At 43.3% G+C, this 25418-nt stretch overlaps 2 protein-coding genes across 2 annotated transcripts in view; one reads left to right on the forward strand and one right to left on the reverse strand.

Moving 5' to 3' along the window:
• The window catches only part of KIF11 (kinesin family member 11), a 34142-nt gene extending 26767 nt beyond the window's left edge, over positions 1 to 7375 (reverse strand). The window contains exons 1-2 of the mRNA XM_045023291.1: positions 7221 to 7375; positions 6782 to 6877 (exon numbers count right to left, since the gene is read on the reverse strand). Coding sequence (XP_044879226.1) covers positions 6782 to 6864 — 83 coding nt within the window. The 5' untranslated portion in view covers positions 6865 to 6877; positions 7221 to 7375. The remainder of the gene's footprint in view (positions 1 to 6781; positions 6878 to 7220) is intronic.
• Positions 7376 to 21340: 13965 nt separating this feature from the next.
• IDE (insulin degrading enzyme) overlaps positions 21341 to 25418 on the forward strand; it is an 89717-nt gene continuing 85639 nt past the window's right edge. The window contains exon 1 of the mRNA XM_045023292.1: positions 21341 to 21459. Coding sequence (XP_044879227.1) covers positions 21356 to 21459 — 104 coding nt within the window. The 5' untranslated portion in view covers positions 21341 to 21355. The remainder of the gene's footprint in view (positions 21460 to 25418) is intronic.

The following is a 25418-nucleotide window of genomic DNA, read 5'->3' on the forward strand; positions in this document are numbered from 1 at the left end:
AAAATGCCTGCAAGCTGCATGGACACTACATAAAAATATCATAAATAGAGGATCAAACTAAATGCATACCCCTAATAAAAACAAACAATAAGAGGATCAAAAAATGCCACCAAGGCTAAACAGAAGCAAAAATACATCCTTTAAAAATTGGAAATCAAATCCTATTGGAAACAGAAATGAGCATAAACTCTGGCAAGTGACATGTAAAAGTATAATTAGGAAGGCCAAAAAAGAATTTGAAGAGCAACTAGCAAGACACAGAAACTAACAACAATTTAGTTTTTTAAATTATTTATTTAAAAAAGGAAGCCTACCAAACAATCAATCTTTGTACCAGATTACTAGAAAATAGCTAATGTAACATCAATTTTTCAAAAAGGCTCCAGAGGCGATCCTGACAAATAGAGGCCGGGTAAGCCTAACTTCAGTATCAGGTAAATTGGCGGAAACTGTAGTAAAGAATTATCGGGGACATAGATGAAGAAAACATTTTGAGAAAGAGTCAACACTGCTTTTGTAAAGAGAAATCAGGCTTCACCAATCTATTAGAATTATTTGAAGGAGTCAAACAAAGATTGTTAGCTTTGTTTGGGATAGTAAAATTCCATTTCCATCCACATGGGAGAGGGTATAAAAGACCCAGGAAACATCTGTTTTGTCTTCAATTCCTGTTTCATTTGTCTGGATTGGATTTCTAAAAAAGAAGCTCTAAACAAGGACTGATGACCCCCCCAAGTTGTTTGGATAATTTCTAGAGACACTTTTGCAAACTAAGGTGCACGAAGGTGGGAGATCACCCTGCAGCACCCCTACCCCTGGGAAATGGACTCAGCGGTGAGGCTGCACCCGACACTGACACAGCGCAAGGCTTAGGCCTGGCCCAGAAACACTTCAGGGGGGACTGGATGCAGGGATTGAGGTTTAATGGGGTAGGGTTCGAGTATGGGAGTGCTAGGGGGTTCTGGATGTACAGGGTGAGGCTTGGTGTGGATGTCTGGGTATGGGAGGTCCAGATGCATGGAGAAGCAGCTCCCCATACAATGACCCGTCCCCCCACAACTGAGGTGTGATGGGGGCAGGAAGCAGGGGAGGATGCTCAGCTTCCTGTAGCTGGGGGAGGTTTCTGGGGGTGAGTCTGACACAGCACCAGCCACTCTTTGTAGGGGAAGAGGAAGTCCCATCCTCTCCTGTCTCCAATCTAACCGTGATTAGCAGCTTATCACAGATCAGGGTAGGAGCCACTGGCTGGGGTGTCCCCAGTCCCGCAGTGATTTATCTCTGTCGGCTGCTCCGGGTGCCTGAAACGATGTACCTATGCTATTAGGGTGTGATGTATGACTACTCTTGCAGCTTCCCTGTCAGAAAGTCATTTTTCTGTGGGGAAACAAAGAAATCGGCGGGGGCCATGAAGTCTGCACACATGCACAATTCATCCAGGAGTAGTTACTAGACTATTGACAACAGAGCAATTATTGGGTAAGATCTGAGAACTGCCACCTGATGTGCCAAGGCTACCTCTGCTCCTGCTTTCCCTGCCAGCTCAGGACCCCAGCACCCTGTCTTGCTGAGCCAGACACGGCCATCTGCTCCAACACAGACCCAGGGTCTGAATTACTTGCCACAAAGGTGCAGGCTTCATTGAAAGCAGCTTACGGAAGTGTTCTTGTCTTTTACACTCAGATGCCCAACTCCCAATGGGGTCTAAAACCCAAATAAATCCATTTTACCCTGTGTAAAGCTTATATAGGGTAAATTCATGAATTGTTCGCCCTCTATAACACTAACTCTATAACCTCCCCCAGGTATTAATACATACTCTGGGTTAATTAATAAGTAAAAAGTGATTTGATTAAATACAGAAAGTAGGATTTAAGTGGTTCCAAGTAGTGACAGACAGAACAAAGTCCAAGCAAAATAAAATAAAACAAGCAAGTCTGAGTCTAATACAGTAATACAACTGAGTACAGGTAAAAATCTCACCCTGAGAGATGTTTCAATAAGTCTCTTTCACAGACTGAACAGCCTTACTAGTCTGGGCACAGTCCTTTTCCCTGGTACAGCCATTGTTCCAGCTCAGGCGGTAGCTAGGGGATTCCTCATGATGGCTGCTTCCCTTTGTTCTGTTCCACCCATTTATATATCTTTTCCATAAGGTGGAAATCCTTCGTCCCTCTCTAGGTTTCCACCCCCTCCTTCTCAATAAGGCCTTGGCTACACTGGCGCTTTACAGCGCTGCAACTTTCTCGCTCAGGGGTGTGAAAAAACACCCCGCTGAGCGCAGTAAGTTACAGCGCTGTAACGCGCCAGTGTAAACAATACCCCAGCGCTGGGAGCGCGTCTCCAAGCGCTGTAAGCTAATCCCCACAGGGAGGTGGAGTATCTGCAGCGCTGGGAGAGCTCTCTCGCAGCGCTGGCACCGCGACCACACTCGCACTTCAAAGCGCTGCTGCGGCAGCGCTCCCGCGGCAGCGCTGTACAGCTGCAAGTGTAGCCAGACCCTAAGACACCAGGTTAAAGTGGATTCCAATTCAGGTGACATGATCACATGTCACTGCAAGACTTCATTACCCACTTGCCAGCACACGTATACAGGAAGACTTACAGGTAAAATACACCCATCTGAAGTCAATTGTCCTAGTTAATGAGAGTCATCAAGATTCCAAACCACCATTAATGGCCCACACTTTGCATAATTACAATAGGCCGTCAGAGTTATATTTCATATTTCTAGTTTCAGATACAAGAGTGGTACATTTATACAAATAGGATGATCACACTCAGTAGATTATAAGCTTTGTAATGATACCTTAGAAGAGACCTTTTGTATGAAGCATATTCCAGTTACATTAGCATATTTTTATAAAATCATATAGAGTGCAACATCACAATATTAACCTGGCTTCTTGAGATCAGAAGGACTCTGTTTGATGAAATGGGGTTTCAATAACCACTGCATCTTTGACTTCATGTTAACAAGTGTAGTGAGACAGAAGCAGTGCTCCCTCTAATTTTTCCCACACGTGTGCGGAATGAATTTTGTTATGTGCACCAATATGGAGGTGATGTGTCACACATCACCTCCATATTGGTGCACATAAAGTTCATGTGGCGGGGGTGGGGCCAAGGGGTTCGGCGTATGGGAGGGGGCTCAGGGTTTGGGCAGAGGGTTGGGGTGCAGGCTCTGGGGTGGGGCCAGGGATATGGGGCTTAGGGCTGGGGCAGAAGGCTGGGGTGTGGGCTCTGAGGATGAGGGGTTTGGGGTGCAGGCTGCGCTGGGGCTATGGTGGGGAGAGAGGACTCCCCGCAGATCTCTATCCCTGCAGCAGCACCTGGGCTGGGGCCATGGGATGAGCGCCTCTCCCCTGGCCATGGCAGGTCTGGGCTGGGGGAGAGACACCTCTCCCCACCACAGCGGGGCTTAGGGAGAGGCATCTCTCCCCGCCACAGCCCTGAGTGCCTGTGTGGTGCTTAATAGGCTGCTGCGCAGTCACGCAGCTTAGAGGGAACTTAGAACAGAAGATAACTTTTGTTACTCGTTTGGTATATCTAATGGTAGAATAACCACCAGTTTGGGGTGAGCCTGCCCTATTTTTCAGCACTTTGTTCTGAATCTGGTATTCTCCGCTGTGACCCACTGAGGTATGGTGACACTACTTAAGAAAGAGATCTTGGAGTCATCTTGGATAGTTCTGTGAAAACATCTACTAAATGTGCAGCAGCAGTCAAAAAAGCTAACAGAATGCTAGGAACCATTAGGAAAGGGATAAAGGAGGATGATAAAAAAAAAATTAAAAAAAAATCAATGCCACTACATAAATCCATGGTATGCCCACATCTTTAATACTGCATGCATTTCTGGTGGCCTAAACTCAAAAAAGATATACTAGAATTGGAAAAGATACAGAGAAGAACAACAAAAATTATACGGAAGCTGTTCCATACCCACATTAAAGAGAGGTTAAAGAGACTGACTGTTCAGCTTGGAAAAGATATGACTGAGGGGGATTATGCTAGAGAGCTATAAAATCATGAATGGTGTGGAGAAAGTGAATAAAGAAGTGCTATTTACCCCTTCACATAACACAAGAACCAGGGTCACCAAATGAAATCTTTAGTAAAAGGCAAAAGATTTACATGCTCTGAAGAATAATAGGCAGCAGATGTAAAACAAACATAAGGAAATACTTCTTCACACAATGAACTTGTTGCCAGGAGATGTCATGAAGGCAAAAGAGTAAATGGGTTTAAAAAAAGAATTGGATAAATCCATGGAGGATAGGCTCACTGTGGCTATTAGCCAAGATAGTCAAGGATGCAACCTCAGGCTCTGGATAGCCTTAAGCCTCTGACTGCCAGAAGCTGGTACTGGATGACAGGGGATGGATCACTCATTAATTGCCCTGTTCTGTTCATTCCCTCTGAAGCATCTGGCAGTGGCCACTGTCAGAAGACAGGATACTGAGCTAGATGGACCATTGGTCTGACCTAATATGGCCATTTTTATATTACGTTCTTAATAATCCAATGCTCACTGAAAACAGGAAACAAAGTGGTACACTTGAATCTTGCCCCAAAACAGGCAACTTCAAAAGCTATACTCCTGTTTTGGAATATCCTTGGTTTACATGACCCTCAAACCACCAGCAGCACCATATATAGTTTTAGGTCAAAATCTCATTGAGAGTCTCATTAAGTGTTTGCTTGCTAATCACAATCAGAAAATAATAAAAAACCTCCTCAAAAACATCCTCTGAACCCATTATTTCGTAAAGTGAGAATACAAACACTAGTTTGGCCTTGTCTACACTCATAAATAGCCCCACTCCAATCAATGTTACTATACTGACTCCGAACCCTAAGCAAAGACAAAGGCTGTGTTTACACTGCCACTTTCAGCTCTAAAACTTTAGTTGTTCAGGGGTGTGAAAAAACCATACCCCTGAGCAACAAATATTTTAGCACTGAAAAGCGCCAGTATAGACAGTGCTTTATCACCGGGAGCGATAAAGTTACCACCCCTCATTCGGGGTGGTTATTTTTTTTATCACTGGGAGAGCTCTTCCCTGGCGATAAAGCAGGACTACACTGCCCATGTCACAATGCTATAACATGGGCAGTGTAGACATACCCAAAGATATGCAGTGGTTGGCAGACTGTACTAAAAGGTTTGCTTGGAGCACATTTTTTTGTACTCTTAGGTGTCAGTGCCAGAACATTTGCACAGACTGCTGAATGTGTATTCCCAAGTGTATTTTAGTGGTTCTGTTCATTAGTTTATGCCAACACCTTATAAGAAATTAGACAGGAAGCTCTTCAAGGTGCAAAGACATCTATTATGTCTTGTATAGGTCTAAGCACACCAGCTCTTTAATCGTCACCTATAACCCCACATTGAACCATTTGAACTAGATTACGCAAAGTGAGCCATTTTCGTCAAGATCCTTTAGGTACTGAAGTGATACAAAGTTGAGCTGGCTATGAGGAATTTTGTAACATTGCACATCTCCAATGGAGTCTCAGAGTTACAACATATGGTACATTTATCAATACAATATGCAGTATATCCACATTTAAGGTCCAGAATAAAGTGCAAGCTAAACATGACAGCTCTGACATCACAGTTGCAGAGCTGTGAAATTGACAAGCCACCCACCATTCCCAGCCCAGAGCACTGGTGGATGCCCCCCGGGGCATCTCACCCTGGCTTCCAGCTGGGAGCAGGATCCCAGTCGCCCAACTCTCCAGGGGAGTTGACAGCTAACAACGGATGTAAAGAACACAGGGTCTACAGACACTGAGTCACCCTAACTACACTGACATAAGCCCTACACCTTTCCTTGAGGTGGTTTTACTATGTCGGCATAGCTGGGGAGTTACATCACTGGGAGGAGCATTTCAGTGTGTACACCTCCACTGTTTTGTTGACAAAAGCTGACATTTGTTGACAAAACTGCAGTGTAGACAAGATGTACTCCAAATCCGGAGAGGAGTCACAAACTAGTTCTCCAGAGACAAAAGGCTAGCAAATGGGCCATCACCTGGTTAAGGGGCCATTCTTTGGCAGGAAAGAGGTTGATGGTGAAAAATCTACATCTTAACAATGAAACAGGGTGGACAGTCCACAAAGACTGTCTCCTGAACCCCACCCAGAGATGATTCTCAACGAAGAATAAAAAATATAAAAAAGGAGAGTTTAAAAAAATTCTACTACAAAGCTGTCATGTAAGGGTACTGTTAGGCTAATGTTAACTTGTCCAATTAGTCTTACATTAACATAGTTCAGGCATTTATTTTCTTTGAAGGGAGAAGCATACTTTGGTAAGACATGCATTTGCAAGTCTGAAGCTCATCATGCTTTGCAAACATATCAGACCTGGGCCAAGACTAATCAGGAGATGTCCCAGACTTGAACGTCCGAGAAAGTACTTAAAAATGGGCGCTTTAGTTAAAATGTCCCCTCAGCCATAACTACCTCACCATTAACTCCACCCTTCTAAGGCTTTACACAGTTCTGACCACAGGAGTCTTTGGCAGCCTCCTCAGCAGGCCCCAATGGATGCTGTCCAGCACTAGTTATTTGCCCATGGCGGTAACAGAGAAGCTCACGCTGCCCAAGTAGGATGACCAGATGTCCCGATTTTATAGGGACAGTCCCGACGTTTGGGGCTTTGTCTTATATAGGCTCCTATTACCCCCACCCCCTGTCCCGATTTTTCACAGTAGCTGTTTCGTCACCCTCCGCCCAGGAGGAGCCGTCACGGGGGGCACCGGACCCGCTTACCTGCATCTCACAACCACCTGGATATTCTTCCCTTTCTCCTCTTTCTTAGCGCCGCCCTGGGAGCTCACGGCCGCCGTCGCCATTGTCGCGGGGAGCCTGCGGAGGGGAAGGAAGCGGTGAGTGCAGACTGGCTGCTCCCCGATCGGCGGACAGAGCTGAAGGGACAACAGAGCGCGTCCCCCCGGAGCGCTCTACAGCCCTGCCCGACAGCCCGGGCGGGGGAGCATCATCCCCCTCCCGCGGGGCACCGGGCGGCGCCTTGCCCCGCTCACGCAGGGAACCCGGCGCCGAGCGCAGCGGCAGCCGGCCACGGAGAGGGAGCGTCGCCCAGCAAGGGAGCCCCGAGCTCAGGCGGGGTCCCCGGGAAAGGGGGGACCGACCGGCCGGCCCGGCGCCCCCCCCCCCAGCGATTAGCGCGCAGCCTCTCCCCCCAACCTACTGTCGCCACCCGCCAAGCTGCTCCGGCCGCTTCCTGTCGCTACGCGCCTAGCCAGGGGCGCCCCTTTCCCTCGACAACTTTGAACCGCGCGCCAGGACTTCCGCAGCCAATCAACGGAAAGCCGCGCGGCTCGTGGTGCAGCATGGGACTTAATTTAAATTTCGGGAACTTGAGGGCAGGGTTGTACTTGAACTGACGTCACAGTGGGGTGCGGGCGGCGCACTCCTCGGCCGTGAGCGTTCGGGACTCGAACCAGGTCGCCTGCGTCCCACGAAGCAATGGCTGCTGGGAATGATGGTCCCCCTCCCCGGAGCACTGCATGCTGGGAGTGGTAGTTTCTGCCTGCCGGTGGTCACTTGGGTCCAAGAAAGGATGCGTTGCGTTGCGTGCTACGGCGAATCTATCCCTCTGCAGTCGGATCGGGCGCTGCGTGCTGTGGACTGTCGCCTCACGGCAGTTGTATAACTGCTGTCGGGGGAAGGTTTGGTTTGGGGACATTATTACACCTGTCTTCGGTGGCTGTAAAGGTATTTGCATCACAGGAAGCCCATGCAATGTAACCCTCTGAAACCGTTCCCAGTGGTTTTTCTTTCCTTATAGCAAGAACAATGAACAGACGCTCCTGTCGTTCAGTGTCTCTCCCTACCCCTTGTACTGCAGGAAGCGGAACAAGGAGGCTTTTCTACCTTGTTTTCAGATCTGTTACAGTATAAGGCGCTACTTTCTACACAATAGAGTGGGAGCAGCTGTCTCTTGCTGAGGGAATTAGTCACTTCACTAACTTGCTTTCAGACAGCAGTTTCATTACTAAAAGTAATATGTATGAGATAAGAGTCTGAATAAACTAGAACTGCACAATGACAAGTGTTGCTAGAATCCTGAAGAGCTGGAGCAATGGGCAATGAGGTGCAGTCCCCCGATCAGAGCTCCTTCACGGACCACACAGACAAGAAAGAATGGATTGGAATTTTGCAAGGATGCATTTTTATTTGGCAAATGGCGACAAGAAACATTTTCATTGCTACCTTGTACCACTCCTCTTAAGAGTTAAAACAATGTCTGCAAGAACCAAAGATATTGCAGTCTCATGCAAAGGCACTAAGAACAAGGCATAGGAATCATCCACATATATCTTTATATATAAAAGGCCATTACTGATGAGCTGCTAGTCCAATCCTAAACAAATGGTCCTGGTTCATTCTAAAAATAGGCTGAGGACTGCAAAGCGCAAGACCAACAGAGACTTTACACTGATTAATACAAGGTTAATTTGCAGCATTTCTGAGGCAGCATTACCTATTGGCTTCCACATAACACTTGAGTGTATGGATGCTGCTAAAATGAGATACAGTCTGCTTATACATTACATATTAAAAAACTACATTAAATGAAAATTACTTAGCTTGCAAGTCAAAAGTTAGTAATGCCAGATTCACTTACCCTTGCAATCTTAATTCTTCCCCTTTGTCCATCAAACCTCTGCACTGAATGAGGTAGGGATTATGTAGAAAAAGCATTTAATCATGTCATTAAAAGAATATCATAACGTATATGCAAAAGTGTGTCAAATTAGGCTGTACTGGAGACTATAGCTCTCGTATTTCCTAACTTCCTAGTTTTGCAAACCAAACTTTGCAACCAAAATAATTTTATTTTAATGTAGGTTTTTGGTATGTAATGTCCTAGGCATGGTGTGTTGTTTAGTTTTTTAAGGAAACTAAAAGCACTGAAACAAATTCTGGCTGGTTTATGGAAAGAGGCATCCAAATGGGAAAACTAATAGATACAAAAGCAACACTGATTGCAACTATATTCTGATTGAGTCCACCCTTATTCCCAGCCATTTTATACATTCTGTACCTGCTAAGCGTAAAAATTATTTGCACAGGGAAATGTGTCAGAGCTATGGCCTGATCAAGGTATCAACAAGTATAGGTACATAAACATGTAGATTATGTGCCATCACCTACACTTTATAACAACCCCTTTGCAATATTCACTGTGAAAGAGAAGGCTGGATCTGAAAATTAACTTCTACCTTCTGCTCCAAGTTCTGGCTGCAGTTTCTTTTTTGGTATGCAAGTATGTACAGCTGTGATGGAATGTCATAACAGCACCAGCCAGAATTTGGCTCATAATATAAAATAAGACAATTACTAGAAAAATACAGGTTAGAGACCTATAAACAGGTTAGAGACCATTCAAACTCCCATTTAAACCACAGGAATCTATTTTAATGGGAATTGGATCAGGCCTTTTGGTATTTAGGCCTTGTCTATGCTAGGAAAAATGATACTTTAGTCAATCAAGCTAGCTCAACATGATTGAAAAATTTAACACAAGTGTAGACCCAGTTTAACACCTTTAGCTCTATTTTATATCAGTTTATAACGTAAGCAGAATCTTTTTTCCTAGTCTAGCCAAGACAGAAAACACAAAATGAGCAACAAGGAAATGGCATTTTTCAAATAAATAAGATACTTTTAAAATTGGGAAAGAGGTTCAAAAGTAGTTAGTTGTTTAGGAAGCTGACCCTGAAAAATGTATATCAACTATATCAACCATGTTTCATTAATTAAAAAAATAGAAGTGACGTTATAGAAAAAGTAATGATAAAAAATACAAAAATATCAAAATAAAGTTATTCAGACCAATTTAAAAAAAATATTGATTTCTGTGGTGATGAACATAAATATTTGTTGAGCAAACAGATAAATATTGACTGAAAATAAGAATGGCCATATTAGTCAGATCAATGGTCCATCTAGCCCATTACCCAGTCTTCCGACAGTGGCCAGTGCCTGATGCTTCAGAAGGAATGAACAGAACAGGGCAATTATTGAGAGTTCCGTTCCCTGTTGTCCAGCTCCAGCATCTGTTAGTCAGAGGTTTAGGGAACCCAGAGCATGGGGTTGCATCCCTGACCATTTGGGCTAATAGCCACTAATGAACCTATTCTCCATTAACTTATCTAATTCTTTTTTGAACCCAGTTATACTTTTGGCCTTCACAATATCCCATGGCAATGAGTTCCACAGGTTGACTGTGCATTATGTGAAGAAGTACCGGTACTTCATCGTTCATGATTTTATAGACCTCTGTCATAATCCCCCTTATTTTTTTCAAAGATGAATAGTCCCAGTCTTTTTAATCTCCCCTCATATGGAATCTGTTCCATACCCCTAATTCATTTTTGTTGCCCTTCTCTGTATCTTTTCCATTTCTAATATATCTTTTTTGAGGTAGGGCTACCAGAACAGTATTCAAGGTGTGGGCATGCCATGAATTTATATAGTGGCATTATGATATTTATTTTCTTATGATCTATCCCTTTCCTAATGGTTCCTAACATTCTGTTGGCTTTTTTGACTGCTGCTGCACATTGAGTGGATGTTTTCAGAGAACTATTCACAATGACTCTGCAATCTCTTTCTTGAATGGTAACAGCTAATTTAGACCTCATAATTTTGTATGTATAATTGGGATTATGCTTTCCATTACTTTGCATTTATCGAGACTGAATTTCATCTGCCATTTTGTTGCCCGGTCACCCAGTTTTGTGAGATCCCTTTGTAATTCTTTGCAGTCTGCTTTGGACTTAAGTGTCTTGAAGAGATGAAGAGAAGCCTTCATCAGTAGAACGTCACCTAATGAGAAGCCAGACGGGGTAAGCAGCACCAGGTTGATGTAATATATTTATACTTCGGTCAGGCATTTGACTTGGTTTTACACAACAATTTGATTAACAAACTAAAATGATACAAAATCAACATGATACACATTAAATTGATTAAAACTGCTTAACCAATAGGTCTCTAAATAATTGTAAACAGGGAACTGTCATCGAGTGGATGTGTTTCTAGTGGAATCCCAAACAAAGTGAATTCTGGCCCTAAGCTATTTAACACTGAGCTTGAAGAAAACACAAAATAATTACTGATAAAATTTGTAGATGACACAAAGACTGGAGGCATGACAAATAATGAAGTTCACTGATAGAGCAATCGGGGTCACTTGGCAAGCTGGGTGCAGGCTAAAAATATGTGTTTCAATAAAGCCAAATGTAAAATTATACATCTAGGAGAAAAGAATGTAGGCCATACTTACAGAAAGGGGGACTCACTCTCCTGGGAAACAGTGACTCTGAAGATTTGTGAGTTATTGTGAATAATCAGCTGAACATGATTACACTACTGTTACACTCCAGCCAAAATGGCTAATGCAATACTTGGATGTATAAACAGGAAATATCAAGAGTAGGAGTAGAAAGATTGCATTACATTACCTCTGTATTCGGCACTTGTGCAACAACTACTGCAATACCTTGTCCAGTATGGAATCCAAAATTTAAGAAGGACGTTGAAAAATTTGAGATGGTTTGGAGAAGAGCCATGAGAATGATTAAAGGATTGGGGGAAAAAGGAGCTCAATCTATTTAGCTCCCCAAAAGGGTTAAAGGGTGTTTTGATCACAGTGTATAAGTACCTACCTAGAACAAAATTTGATAATAGAAGGCTATTTAATCTAGCAGACAAAAGCATAACATGATTCAATGGCTGGAAGTTGAAGCTAGGCAAATTCAGACTAGAAAGAAGACATAACATTCAGTTTAGAAAGAAGGTATAACAGTGGCTAATTAGCCACTGAAACAACTTACCAAGGCCTGCGGTGCATTCTCCATCACTGGAAATTTTTAAATCAAGATTGGAGGTTTTTCTAAGAAGTCCACTCTAATTCAAACAGGAATTAATTTAGGGAAGTCCTAGGACCTTTGTTATACAGGTCACACCAGAGGATCACAGTGGTCGCTTCTGGCCCTATCAGCTATGAATGGGCAGAAAAGTGTTTGTTTTTAAATTAACATTGTAATGGGGCTGAATCTACAAATTAAAAAAAAGTATTAATGATCTCAACAAAACAATCTGTACACAGGATCTGACAATACAATGTAGCTGTCTGCAACCTGAGGTCATGGGAAACTATTTCTGGCTTCTAAGGAGCCAATCCAATTGGGCAGCATTTTTCCAAACTACAATTATTGTTGACCTAGTTGAAAAAGTAATACAGAGGGCAGGTCTACACCATTCTCTATAAGGGACACTAATTTTTTGAATAAGATTCCGCACTTGGTTTGAAATAATTCAGAATTGTTGATGTTTAGGGCATACTGCAAGGCCCATCTTTTTACCCAGGGATTTGAAGAAGGTGGTAGGGGCATTTTTTATGAGGGATGAGAGTTTTAGAAGGAAAAGTCCTGCCTGCTAAGCTGTAGTAGGAGAGGATTTTTGCTGGAATTTTCCGCTCAAACTTTGCTCCTGATTTTATATTGATTGCATTTTTAATAGTGTCAAAGGTGCCTAGAATAGTAGATGAGAGCCATTTTATATCATTATAAATTAAAATAAATAAGACCTACATTGTGAGATAATGATCTACCCTGAATAAGTGCCAATGCCTTGTTGCACTGCACCAGTAGAATCCTGGAATGGAGACTGTGACTTAGTTCCAGGGTTTTCAACCTTTTTCTTTCTGACCCTTCCCCCCCCACCCCCAGTGCTATAAAAACGCCACGGTCCACCTCTCCCACAATTACTGGTTTTCTGAATATAAAAGCCAGCGCTGGCGTGAGGGGGTAGCAAGCAGGCCAGTTGTCTGGGGCCCCATGGCATAGGGGTCCCCACAAAGCTGCATTGCTCAGGCTTTGGCTTCAGCCCCAGGTGGAGGGGCTCAGGGCCCCTGGGCTTCAGCCCCATACGGTGGGGCTTCAGCTTTCTGTCCTGGGCCCCAGCGAGTGTAATGCTGGCCCTGCTTGGAGGACCCCCTGAAATCTGCTCGCAGTCCCCCAAACCCCTGGTTGAGAACCACTGACTTAGCTCACAGCAACACTACAGAATTCTGCTGGCATGGCAGTGTTGGTCAGGGATGTGAAGAGGTGGGATCCCTGACTGACACAGCTGTGCTGGCAAAAGACCCTAGCATAGATGCAGTTATACTTTTGCCAGTACAGCTTATTTTGCTTTATGTCTGTGTGTATCGAATAAACTCTACCAGCAAAAGGACAGTTTTGCTAGTATATACATTGGCACCGAGTTTCTAATCTGCTCCCCCCCAACCACGCCCTCACTCCACTCCTTCCCCCAATGCCCCAACCCCACCCTGCTTCTTCCCACCCCCACTCTGCCCCTGCTCCGCCTCCACCTGCCTCTTCCATGCCCAGTTCTGCCCCTTCCCTGAGCATGCTGCACCCTCGCTCCTTCCCACCTCCCTCCCCCCCAGCGCCTCCTGATGCTGCGAAACAGCTGTTGCGGCAGGTGGTAGGCACTGGGAGGGAGGGGGAGATGCTGATCGGTGGGGCCCACCGGGGGGACAGGAGGTGCTGGGGGGAGGGAGAGGCATTGATAGGGGTTCTGCCCGTGGGTGCTCAGCACCCACCACTTTTTTCCCATGGGTGCTCCAGCCCTGGAGTGCCCACGGAGTCGGTGCCTATGGGTATATGCTGTGTCTACAATAGGAGTGCTTTGACAGTATAGTATAATATACCAGTATGCCTATACCATCAAAATGCTCCTAGTGTAGGCGTGGCATAAGAGCGTGACTCTAGGGCCTAGTCTGCATTACAAATACAGACTGATATAGCTACGGCGCTCAGGGGTGTGAAAAATTCTCGCCCCTGAGCACCACAGCTATGCCAATCTAACCTCTGGTTAGAGACACAGTTAGGTTGATGGAAGAATGCTTCTGTTGACCTAGCTACCACTGCTCAGGGAGGTGGAGTTCTTACAGCACTAGAAAATCTCTTTCTGTCACCATAGGATGCATCTATGCTATAGGGTTACAGTGGTATAACTGCAGCACTGCCGCTTTAGCCACCTCAGTGTAGACAAGCCCTGGATCATAATCTCACTTCTTGTTCTCCTGCTGCTTCAAGGAGGGAGTAAACTGCACCAGATCTATATCCACCACTATGCTGCCTTAAGCACTGAGGACAGGGATTAAGCTGAGACTCTATATTCCATCTTCTGTCTTGACCCTTCCCAACCACCTGGGTCTTGTCTACACTAGGAAAAATAAGGTGTGTTCTTAACTCACGGAAGTTATCTCAAAGTAAAATCCCCAAGACAAGGCAGTTTGTAGGTTTCACATGAGTTAGCTGCAGGTCAATTTGAAATCTAAGCTCCCTCATAGGAGCAGCACAGCAGATTCACATGGCTATGATGTAATTGTGGTGGCGCACAGAATGGACTTCCATTTTGAAAAGTCCCTTGCAAGGCATCTTCTTTCAGCCAAAGTAGGCATGGGAGGATTTAGCCTCCCTAAATCCCTCAAAAATGCATCTTCCAGTCTCCTTTGTTGTTGGCCTTGTGCTCTACTTTCTTCAACCTGAGCTCTATAAACCTTTTGTATTGTGTACCTTCTTCTGCACATTGGACATGGCCCCACCATTGCAGCCATCTTGCTTTCAACTAGTGCAAGACTGCAACTTGCCAGGATTGTCTAAGTATCTCCTTGTTTGTGACAAAAATCATACAACAGAGGTTAAGAATATGCCTTAACTTTTGACACTGATAGTATTTAGTTTCCTCTCTTCAACTTTTTAACATCCATGTTTTTGCTCTATATAGCTGAGTTGTCATCACTACCACGTTGAACATTCATATCTTCAAAAGCAGCAAAGAGTCCTGTGGCACCTTATAGACTAACAGAAGTTTTGGAGCATGAGCTTTCGTGGGTGAATACCCACTTACTTGATTCATATCTTCGTTGGCATTTGAAGATGCTGAATGCCACCGACACAAGACTTCTTCAGTTACAGAACCTCCTGCTGTCAACCAACTACCCAGATAAAACTATTTACTCATTCAGTATCATGCAGCATTAGCAGATCATTGTTTCCATTTTGTAGGAGACATGAATAGTTTTGGTTTTATCACTATTGATCTTAAGTCCCATAAATTCTGCAGTTTTTGCAACTCTTCCAGCATTAGCTGTTGTAGCAGATCAGTAGTCTCTCCAAGTAAGGCAATATCATCTTCATATTCAAGATCTTCTAAAGACATCTACTTTGGTCTCTATCACTTTGTCATCAGATAGTCTATTAAAACATTAAATAACATAGGTGAGAGAATGCATCCCTAGCATACTTCTCATTCTACTGAAAATCTGTCTATAATGCAATCATTGACCTTCACACAGCTAAATGTATCACAATACAGTTCCTCCACTAGGCACATAAAGTCCTCAGGCACCTCATACTGGCATAGGAGTATGACCAGTGCTGATTGATGCAGCGAGTTAAAAAGCTCTGCAAAGTCTATAAACATGATATAAACTTCCTTTTGTCATTCTAGTCATTTTTCAGTAACAGTCTGCAAAGCATATATAGCATGGATTATAGATTGACCTGTATGGAAACCACACTGGTTGTCTCTCATTTTGGGGCTGAGACAATATTCCTCTTGGTTTACTAGTATGATCGTAAATACCTTCCCTGGGAGCGACAGCAGTGTTATTCCCCTATAATTTGAGCACACTGATCACTCTCCTTGTTGGAAAAAAAGGATGATACAGCCCCTTTTCCAATCTTCTGGAATGTGACAGGTTTCCCAAACTTTTATGTGTGGTCGTTGATTAATCACAGTTAACTCATGCGATTAACTCAAAAAAATTGTGATAAAAAAATTGTGATTAATTGCAGTTTTCATTGCACTGTTAAACAGTAGAATAACAACTGAAATGTATTAAATATTTTTCTACATTTTCAAATATATTTATTTCAATTACAACACAGAATACAAAGTGTACACTGCTCACTTTATATTATTTTTTATTACAAATATTTGCACTGTAAAATTATAAAAGAAAGTTTTTCAGTTCACCTCATACAAGTACTATAGTGCAATCTCTTTATCATGAAAGTGCAATTTACAAGTGTCGATTTTTTTTTGTTACATAACTGCATTAAAAAACAAAACAATGCAAAACTTCAGAACCTACAAGTACACTCAGTCCTACTTCTCATTCAGCCAGTCACTAAGACAAACAAGTTTGTTTACATTTACAGGAGATAATGTTGCCCACCTCTTATTTAGAATGTCACCAGGAAGTGAGAACAGGCATTCACAAGGGACTTTTGTATCCTGCATTGCAAGGCATTTACGTGGCAGATATGCTAAACATTTGTATGTCCCTTCAGGCTTTGGCCACCATTCCAGAGGACATGCTTCCATGCTGATGATGCTCATTAAAAAAATAATGTGTTAATTAAATTTGTGACTGAGCTCCTTGGGGGAGAATTGTATGTCTCTGGCTCTCTTTTACCTGCATTCTGCCATATATTTCATGTTATAGTAGTCTCGGATGAAGATTCAGCACATGTTCATTTTAAGAACACTTTCACAGCAGATTTGAGAAAACAAAAAAAAGGTACCAATGTGAGATTTCTAAAAATAGCTACAGCACTGGACCCAAGGTTTAAGAATCTGACGTGCCTTTCAAAATCTGAGAGGGATGAGGTGTGGAGCATGCTTTCAGAAGTCTTAAAAGAGCAACACTCTGATGTGGAAACTACAGAACCCGAACCACCAAAAAAGAAAATCAACCTTCTGCTGGTGGCATCTGATTCAGATGATGAAAATGAACATGCGTTGGCCCCCACGGCTTTGGACTGTTATCAAGCAGAACCCGTCGTCAGCATGAATGCATGTCCTTAGAATGGTGGTTGAAGCGTGAAGGGACATATGAATCTTTAGCTTATCTGGCATGTAAATATCTTGTGACGCCAGCAACAACAGTGCCATGTGAACACCTGTTCTCACTTTCAGGTGACACTGAACAAGAAGCAGGCAGCATTATCTCCTGCAAATGTAAGCAAACTTGTTTGTCTGAGTGATTGGATGAACAAGAAATAGCACTGAGTGGACTTCTAGGCTCTAAAGTTTTATATTGTTTTATTTTTGAATGCAGTTTTTTTTTGTACATAATTCTACATTTGTAAGTTCAACTTTCATGATAAAAAGATTGCACTACAGCACTTGTATTAGGTGAATTGAAAAATACTATTTCTGTTGTTTTTTATAGTTCAAATATTTGTAATAAAAATAAAGTGAGCACTGTACACTTCGTATTCTGTGTTATAACTGAAATCGATATACAGTATTTGAAAATGTAGAAAATATCCAAAAATATTTAAATAAATTGTATTCTATTATTGTTTAACAGTGCGATTAATCACACGAGTAATCACAATTAACTTCTTTAATTGCTTGTCAGCCCTACTTTTAAGACAACTCTATGAAACCATGAACTAAATCCAGACCTCTTTAGGAGTTCTGATGAAATATTGTCAAGACCAGCTGCTTTATCATTTCATAACTATTTGACTGCAAGCATCACTTCCTCTAATGTCACCAGCCTGTTTTTTGATGGGTTCATTTTGGAGAAGTTGTAGTTCACATCTTGGTGGGGATCTGTTAATTCACAAAAACACCCATGCCAATTGTTACGTTGTTCGTTAATTCTTGTCACTATTTTCCATGTTTGTCCTTAACTAGCAGATGCCACAAGAATGGACATCCAATTATGTCCTTCAAAATCTCAAATATCCATTTTTGGTCATGTCTTTAAGAGGTTTATTCGATGCACTGCTCCATATTATTCCACCATTGGTTATGATCATTCTGACAGGCCCTCTTGACTGCTCATTCATTTCTTTTCTTCTACTGCCCATTTCTTCCTCTCCTCAATGACTCTGACTCAGTGCAACCGTCCTGCACTGCACCTCTTCTTTTCTGTCTCACAATTTGATGGTAACATCTGTATCGCTTTTGCATTCTCCTTAGTCCAAATTGTTCTCCAGCAATCTCTGTGGTAGAATCCAAAATAAAGTCCACTCTTCCTTCACGGTAGACAGTTGGTCATCCAATATAGTATATTTATTGGAAATTAATACCTTGTAACAATTAGCAGTTGCTTCATCACAAAGTTTATCAACACTGAAGCATCTCAATGCAATAGATACCCACCTCTGCAACATCACTGTTGCTAGAAGTCAACAATCAGACTCCAGAGCAAGATCAGCACTCCTAAATACACATACATCCTGGATAAGTTTAATTGCAGGTTTCGGAACTAGACTGTGATCCAAGGTTGCACTGTTGCCTGAAGTATATCAAAATGTACACTTATGGCAATACTTGTGCTGAAACCAGGTAGCCATTAAGAAATAGTTCATGTGTGGCAGCAAATTCTAATAGACCCACACCATTACTTGATCTCTCCTCTGTTAAACTGTGGCATCCCAATGCCAGTTCAAGTCCAGTTCTATTATGGCCAATTCTTGTGTTCATATCTCCTAAGATGACAATATGAAGTTGGAGTGACGTACTAGATACAATGTCATCTAACATGCCATAAAAAGCCTCTTTGTCAACATCAGACCTTGCATCATGTGGAGCATTTGCACTAATAACTACTGCACATCCTATCTTCAGACAGAAAATGGCAGCAATCAAATATGGAGAATAAGCTTGCCAAACCAGTAGTGTAGGTTGCACCCTTGTGGGGACAGAATCAGAGCAACACTGGTATGCCTATCAGATGTATCCCAGGCATGCAACAATTGAAAGGTATAACCACTATGAGTCAGAGCTGTGCTCTCGGTGTTCAAATTCCACAATGTTCAGTATATCAACATTAAACCTTTCCAATTCTTAAGCCAGGAGAGTTGTTTTTCTTACGACTCTTAACAATCAAACATTCCACGATCCTCTCCTCAGTGTAGGAGAGGACATACCCTCTTTATATATCAGATGCTTTCCCCAATTTCTGATTTATGGAAAACCCACCAACCTGTGATCCAAATCCTCTGCATGTAGTAGATTTATATGAATTATAGACTATCAGGGTTGAAAGGGACCTTAGGAGATCATCTAGTCCAACCCCCTGCTCAAAGCAGGACCAATCCCCATACAGATTTTTGGCCCAGATCCCTAAATGGCCCCCTCCAGGATTGAATTCACAACCCTGGGTTTAGTAAGCCAATGCTCAAACCACTGAGCTATCCCTCACCTGCTTGGTTCTATTGAGTAGCAGATGAAACTGCCAAACTTTTAAGTCCTTTTCTTGTGTGTGTTAAATGTAGGAAGGTTTTATGGGGATGGCTTGCCAGGCCATCACCCAATCCCCACACTTTATCTGGGCTTGGGACTAGCACTAGGAACAGGGAACCTAGCGTAGTGGTTCACCCTTCTCTACCCTAGCAGATGAAGTTAAAGACTAACGTGTGTGAAACCACAAACACCTTTTTACCTGGTGTTAATTAACTTGAGTTAGGTAACTTTTTTCCTAGAGAAAACACAGTCCTGGACTGGGAACAGAGGCGGCTCCAGGCCCCAGCACGCCAAGCGCGTGCTTGGGGCGGCATGCCGCGGGGGGCGCTCTGCCGGTCGCCGAGAGGGTGGCAGGCGGCTCTGGTGGACCTCCGGCAGGCGTGCCTGGGGAGGGTCGCTGGTCCCGCGGCTCCGGTGGAGCATCCGCAGGCACGTCTGCGGGAGGTCCACCGGAGCTGCGGGACTGGCGACCGGCAGAGTGCCCCCTGCGGCGTGCTGCCGTGCTTGGGGCGGCAAAATGGCTAGAGCCGCCCCTGACTGGGAAGGAGGAGTGGCTCTCTGGAGTCCACTTCTACTCCTGTACTGCTACCTGTGAGACGCATAAGGGGGGTGTTTTGCTAGACCGCAATTTGGCATACATAAATATATATTGAGATTTTTTACTTATGTTTTTTTGTTTGTTTTAATATCTTTGAGGTTTAGAGAAAAAAAAGGGACAGGGACATACGATACTCGGAAAAAACCAAACTTATAGAACTCCATAAAGACACATTTTTGATCCAAAACATATTAACATAGAACATTAGAAGCCTTGTGTACACTTAGGAATTGTTTGGTAAATTTCTCTAACACTAACAGCTGCCTTTAACAGGAATTGAGGATGCTTAGCATCTTTCAAATTGGGTCTTGATCTTCTAACTTTCCCAAAAGAGGAGAGCAAGCAGGTAAAGTTACACTTTAAGAGATTTTTTTTTTCCTCCAGGAAGTTATGAGCAAGTGAAAACAAGGGATTATAATGAAATCCCTCTTATACTTCAAAAACTATACTAGATCTTATAAAAAGACCATGAATCTGAAAAAGCACAAACCTGCTGCTCCAAAACTCTTATGTAAGAGGACTGGAAAAAGCAGACTCCTTCATGGGAGCTCGTTGTGTTTAATGTCTCTGGGGTGAGGAAGGTGCCGGGAGATTGTGCCATCTGTTTCATTAAGACATTTGAAATCAGTTATACAAAATGTCACGGCAGCTGATGAAATAAAACGATAAAAAAATCGTTTGCACTGACTTTTGCCAGCAAGAAAACAAAGACATCGCCAGAAAATGCAGTGAAATCTGTGAACTGGCAGGCACAGAGGAACTGGTCGGAGAAGGAGTATCGCGCACGCAGTACCAGTGCTACATGCAGTGAGTGTGTGACACAGCAGAAGTGAGCACACGTGTTGCATGGACGGCGAATGTCACACACACAATGATGGTGCGACAGTTACATACAAACAGTGAACGTGAGACTCCGTCGCCCTCATAGCACGTTGCCGTTACACACACACACACACACAGCCTGGGGTGTACACACACACACACAGCGACAGTCACATGCCTGGCGCGTGCGAGAGCAGGACTGCGGCTCCGCCGCACAGCGTGAGTGTTACACGCCGTGCTAGGGGCCCTGTGCTCCGCGTTGCAGCAGCGCTTCCCGGACCCCGGGCAGGCCGCGCCAGCAGTACGTGCTTCCCCGGCTCGCCGCCCGGCTGCGCAGCCAGCTCCTCCCCGCCGCGGGAGCGGCGCCGGCTCTTTCCCCCCCGCCGACCCGCTTCGCAGGAGCGACACCCAGCAGCGTCAGGTAGGTCCCAGCGCGCGGCCTTGGTGGTAGGCCCGGCCGGAGCCAGGCAGCCTGAGGGCGCTGGGGAGGGATTGGCCGGCGAGCCGAAGATGGCGCCTCCAGAGGGCTGAGGGGCAGCTTCCCCTGAAAGGGGCGGGCGGAGGGCAGGAAGCGAGCAGAGGCTGGTCTCTGGCAGCAGGGCCGGGATATGCGGCAGCGGCTGCTCCCTTTTCTCAGTAGGACTCTGACCTCCTTGGTGAGCCCCGGTGCCTCCCGGCCTCCTCTTCTGCAGCAGTGGCCTCGCCCGCCCGGGTATGGTTGTCATATGTGGGGTTGTGGTGTGGGCCCGCTCCTGTTGTGTAAGAGGCTATGGGGTGGTAGGAGGTGTGTTGGTGCCCCCCGTTGTTGTTTATGTGTAACAGGGTGCGTATGACCGGGGAACTCGTGAATCGTGTCCGCCTGCTACTGAAAGGGGTGGAGGCGCAGGGGGAATAGAGTCTCCTGGAGGGAGGGGATCAGGGTGGAAACATCCTCCCCGAAATGCGTCTGCAGACTGGGTGGGATTTATCATGCTGCGGGGCAAGAGGAGGGGTGGGACGACCTGAGGGCACTGTGTGCCCGTGGCGAAAAGAGTGGTTTTGGGAGTGCTGGAAAAGGGTAGCCAACTAGCAGAATGTGCGACCAGATCACCTCTTTGCTCTAGGGCTAGGGGTAGACTTCATGTGCTTTAAGGAAGCTGGTAACATACCTTGTATTGTTGAACTCGTCATTAAGGCCTTAATACTGCACCACACCATGTTGTAAAACATATGTAAAGACACTTATTGCCTCTGATTATTTTATTCCAAATAGGTCAACATTTAGAAAAAATGACATTCAGTAGGGTTGGAGTCTTATTTCTTATACTGAGAGGTGTGCTCTTATTATAAAAATCAGGGGACCTGACACACTGTGACCTATTGTGGTATAACATTATTTTCCCCATATGAATTGTGTTTTGCCAAATTGTAATATTTAATATTGCGTAACTTGTTAAATCTATTTATAAAATAAACAGGATATATGTTTCAACAGAAACAAGTTTTTCAGTTGTCAATATTAGTATTTACTGCACTGTTGATGGGAGGGGCTTCTTCACTACATAACAAGATAATTGTTGGCTAGCATGGCATGGAATTAATTTTAATACTTCTGTGTGAGTTCTGTAGTTTAGATAGCAAACTTCAAACACCTTTATTGAGAGAAAAGATTCGTAACTGGCCTATCTGGAAAGTAGACTTTGTCTAAAGCAGCTATTTTCCTTTAAACAATGTTGGGTGACTGCTGTCAATATGTGTCAAATTTTAGGTGTGAAGTTATTCATAGTTATTTATATAGTACCATAAGTGTATAGAGTACTTTATAAAGCATAGAAAAGGATATTCTCTTTCCACAGAAGAACTTACATTTGAACACAAATGAGAAAACATGGAATAACTGTTGAAGTGCAATGTACAAAAGATTCATTGAGGAAGTGAGTCTTAAGGAGGGATTTAAAGGAAAGGAGAGAGGGCATTTGACTAATGACAAATGGAAGATTGTTTCAAGAGAAGGTATAGACCCAAGAGTGGGAGGAGTAGGGGGAAATGAGAACAGATGCAGTCTGGAGCAAGGTTGTGCAAGTGAAGGCGAGGAGCTTGAAGTTGATATGGTAGAAAACAGGAAGCCAAAGATTATCTAGAGAGAGTTTAGAGTGTGAAATGATTGGCAGATCTTTAAAAATCCACCTGCCCACACTTCTGAGTAAGAAACACTTCTGGCCAAGTATCATCAACTTTTACAGAATGCAAGGTTTCATTTGGGGTGGAAAAAAAAATCTATTAATAATTACAAAGATAACCTACCAAATATAAGCTAGTTCAGTGCTTTTCTGAGGGTTTTTTTTTTTTTTGGATCGATAACTCCAGTGCTTCTCCTGATACTGATTCATTTGCTAACCTGCAGTAGAGTGAAAACTTACCAGAACTTGTCACTTTTCACTCCTTCTATTGGGAACCAGTAGGCAGCAATGAAAGGGACAAGAACCAGGTCAGTTTCTTCTTTTGAAAGCTGAAAACAGTCACCAAAACCTTTCACTGGAGGAGAGGGATCCAAAACAGAATGGAGGGCAGATTAGCAGTGACTCTTCTCCATGCTACCAGCCTTACAGGAGGAGATGGTAGAAGGGGGGAGAACAGAGAGAGTGCTCCTTTCCAGCAACCAGAAGGTGCATCAAATTTCAGACACCTACTAACTAGAGACTACAAAAAATGGCGCTCACAAATAGGGCCCAGAGACAATCGCCTAGAAAAAAATCCCAGCACCTTTCCCTTTCCCAATATCAAGGATGGGGATTAGGAAGGAGACTTGACTTCTCACTTTAGACCCCTTACATTTTAGTCATCTGTCTAGTACGTGTTTTTCAAGCTTTGTGTATGAACAATTGGGAGGATAGGCTAAGGGAGTTTAGAATGGGGTGGATGAATGGGTGTGGGTTTGCTGATGGGTGCGACAGAAAAGAAGAAGCGACAGAGTCCTGTGGTACCTTATAGAACCACAGGACTCTTAGTCTGGATCTGTAAAAAGCAACAAACACAGCTACCCCTCTGATAGAAAAGAAGAAGTTGATTAGAGAATTGAGAAATTTGAGAGAAAATATGGGGGACGAGATAAGATGTACCTTGTAGATAAAGAGAGGGTAGGACAAAAAATGATGGCGGGAAAGAAAACATGACAGTGAAACAGAAGAAAAGGTGTATCATGATTTATTACAGGGAGAGAAAGTATGTAAGTGCAAGAAACTTGCTGTAGCAAATTACTAAGGATCTTTTAGGTCCCAGTCTTTCATACGTGCATGTGTTCAACTTTATGTATGTGAGTAATGCCGCTGACTTCAGGATGGCTCCCAGCAGGACAGAGATCTGCCTGTGTACTGTAAGTTATAGAATCAGGACCTATATGGATAATAGACCAAAAACGAGAGCATGAATAACACTTTCACATTAAATCTTTTCTCCACTCACTTCCATTTAAAAAACAAACAAACCATCTCCTTCTTAGGCATCCCACATTCCCACCTCCAAGCCTTGCCCAGGTTTTCACTAACTCTTTCCATTTCTCTTTCACAATTGTCATCTAATCCTAACCCTAACCCTTTTATATATAGTTATTCCCTATCCCATTAATCCCTCTATTAGACCTTCTTACCTTGCTCCCAGTACTGAAATCCTCTATCTTCAGGCAAACAAAAGATCACTTAGTGGTATTGATATCAAGACATCTCCAGGAACAGGGCTCCTTTTCTCTATTTGTCATGTCTCTCTGGCTTATAGGAGCTTCATCCTGGGTATAGGACTCAACAGTACATGAGGTGGGGTATCACTTTGGTCTTGGTGCCATAAGTAGCCCCTGGCTCTGTGTGGAGTCCAGGAGGGAAAGTACATTGCCGTTGCACTGAGCTGGATATAAATTGGGTTCACTGCCAGGGTCGTTTCAGGTTATTGTCTAAGTCACCTGCTAAAAATACTTTCAGAGCACTTGGGCTATCACATTCTGGGGATGATATTTGTTTCTAATTTATTTTTGATAGCATTGCATTAGATATAAAGAATGTGTGTGTTTTTATTTTGAGGTGTTAATGTTTTAATAAAATAGAAAGTTTAATGAAAATTATTTCCACTCAACTGGGGTAGACAGAGTAACCATTAAATCAATCTCTATCTACAAATGCATGGCATGCTGCTGCTAATGGACAGGTTTGTGCTCTCAGCCTCTATTCCATTTAGATCCTGCCATAGGCTGTGGGCTGCTGTATGCTCATATGACAACACTTTGTATTCGTAATACGGTAGGTTTTGTGTTCAACTTGTTTAAAAGTTGATTCAAATGGTTTCAAATTTAAAATAAAATTAACACAACTTGTTTGAGTTATATTGAATTATAATTACCTACATTAGCAAAGCCAAAAAAACTGTAGCTTTAATACTGAAAATGCTTTACTTACAATGTTTGTTTTACTAATTATAAAATATTTTCAGAATTCTGCAATATAGCACACAATAAGTAAATTATATTTTTATGTAATTTTTGCTGGAGCTCATGAGCATTTCTTTTTTCTTTTATTTTTTTACGCATGGCTAACTTTTGTAAAGTGCTGAGCCTTGTAGATATATTGGGTTTGTCAAAGATCTAATGTTACAGGCAGTTGTTTTAGGGGGATTACGCTGAATAATAGAGTTCTCCTTTAGAATCTA

The sequence above is a fragment of the Mauremys mutica genome, chromosome 7, assembly GCF_020497125.1.
Source record: "Mauremys mutica isolate MM-2020 ecotype Southern chromosome 7, ASM2049712v1, whole genome shotgun sequence".
NCBI lineage: Eukaryota > Metazoa > Chordata > Testudines > Geoemydidae > Mauremys > Mauremys mutica.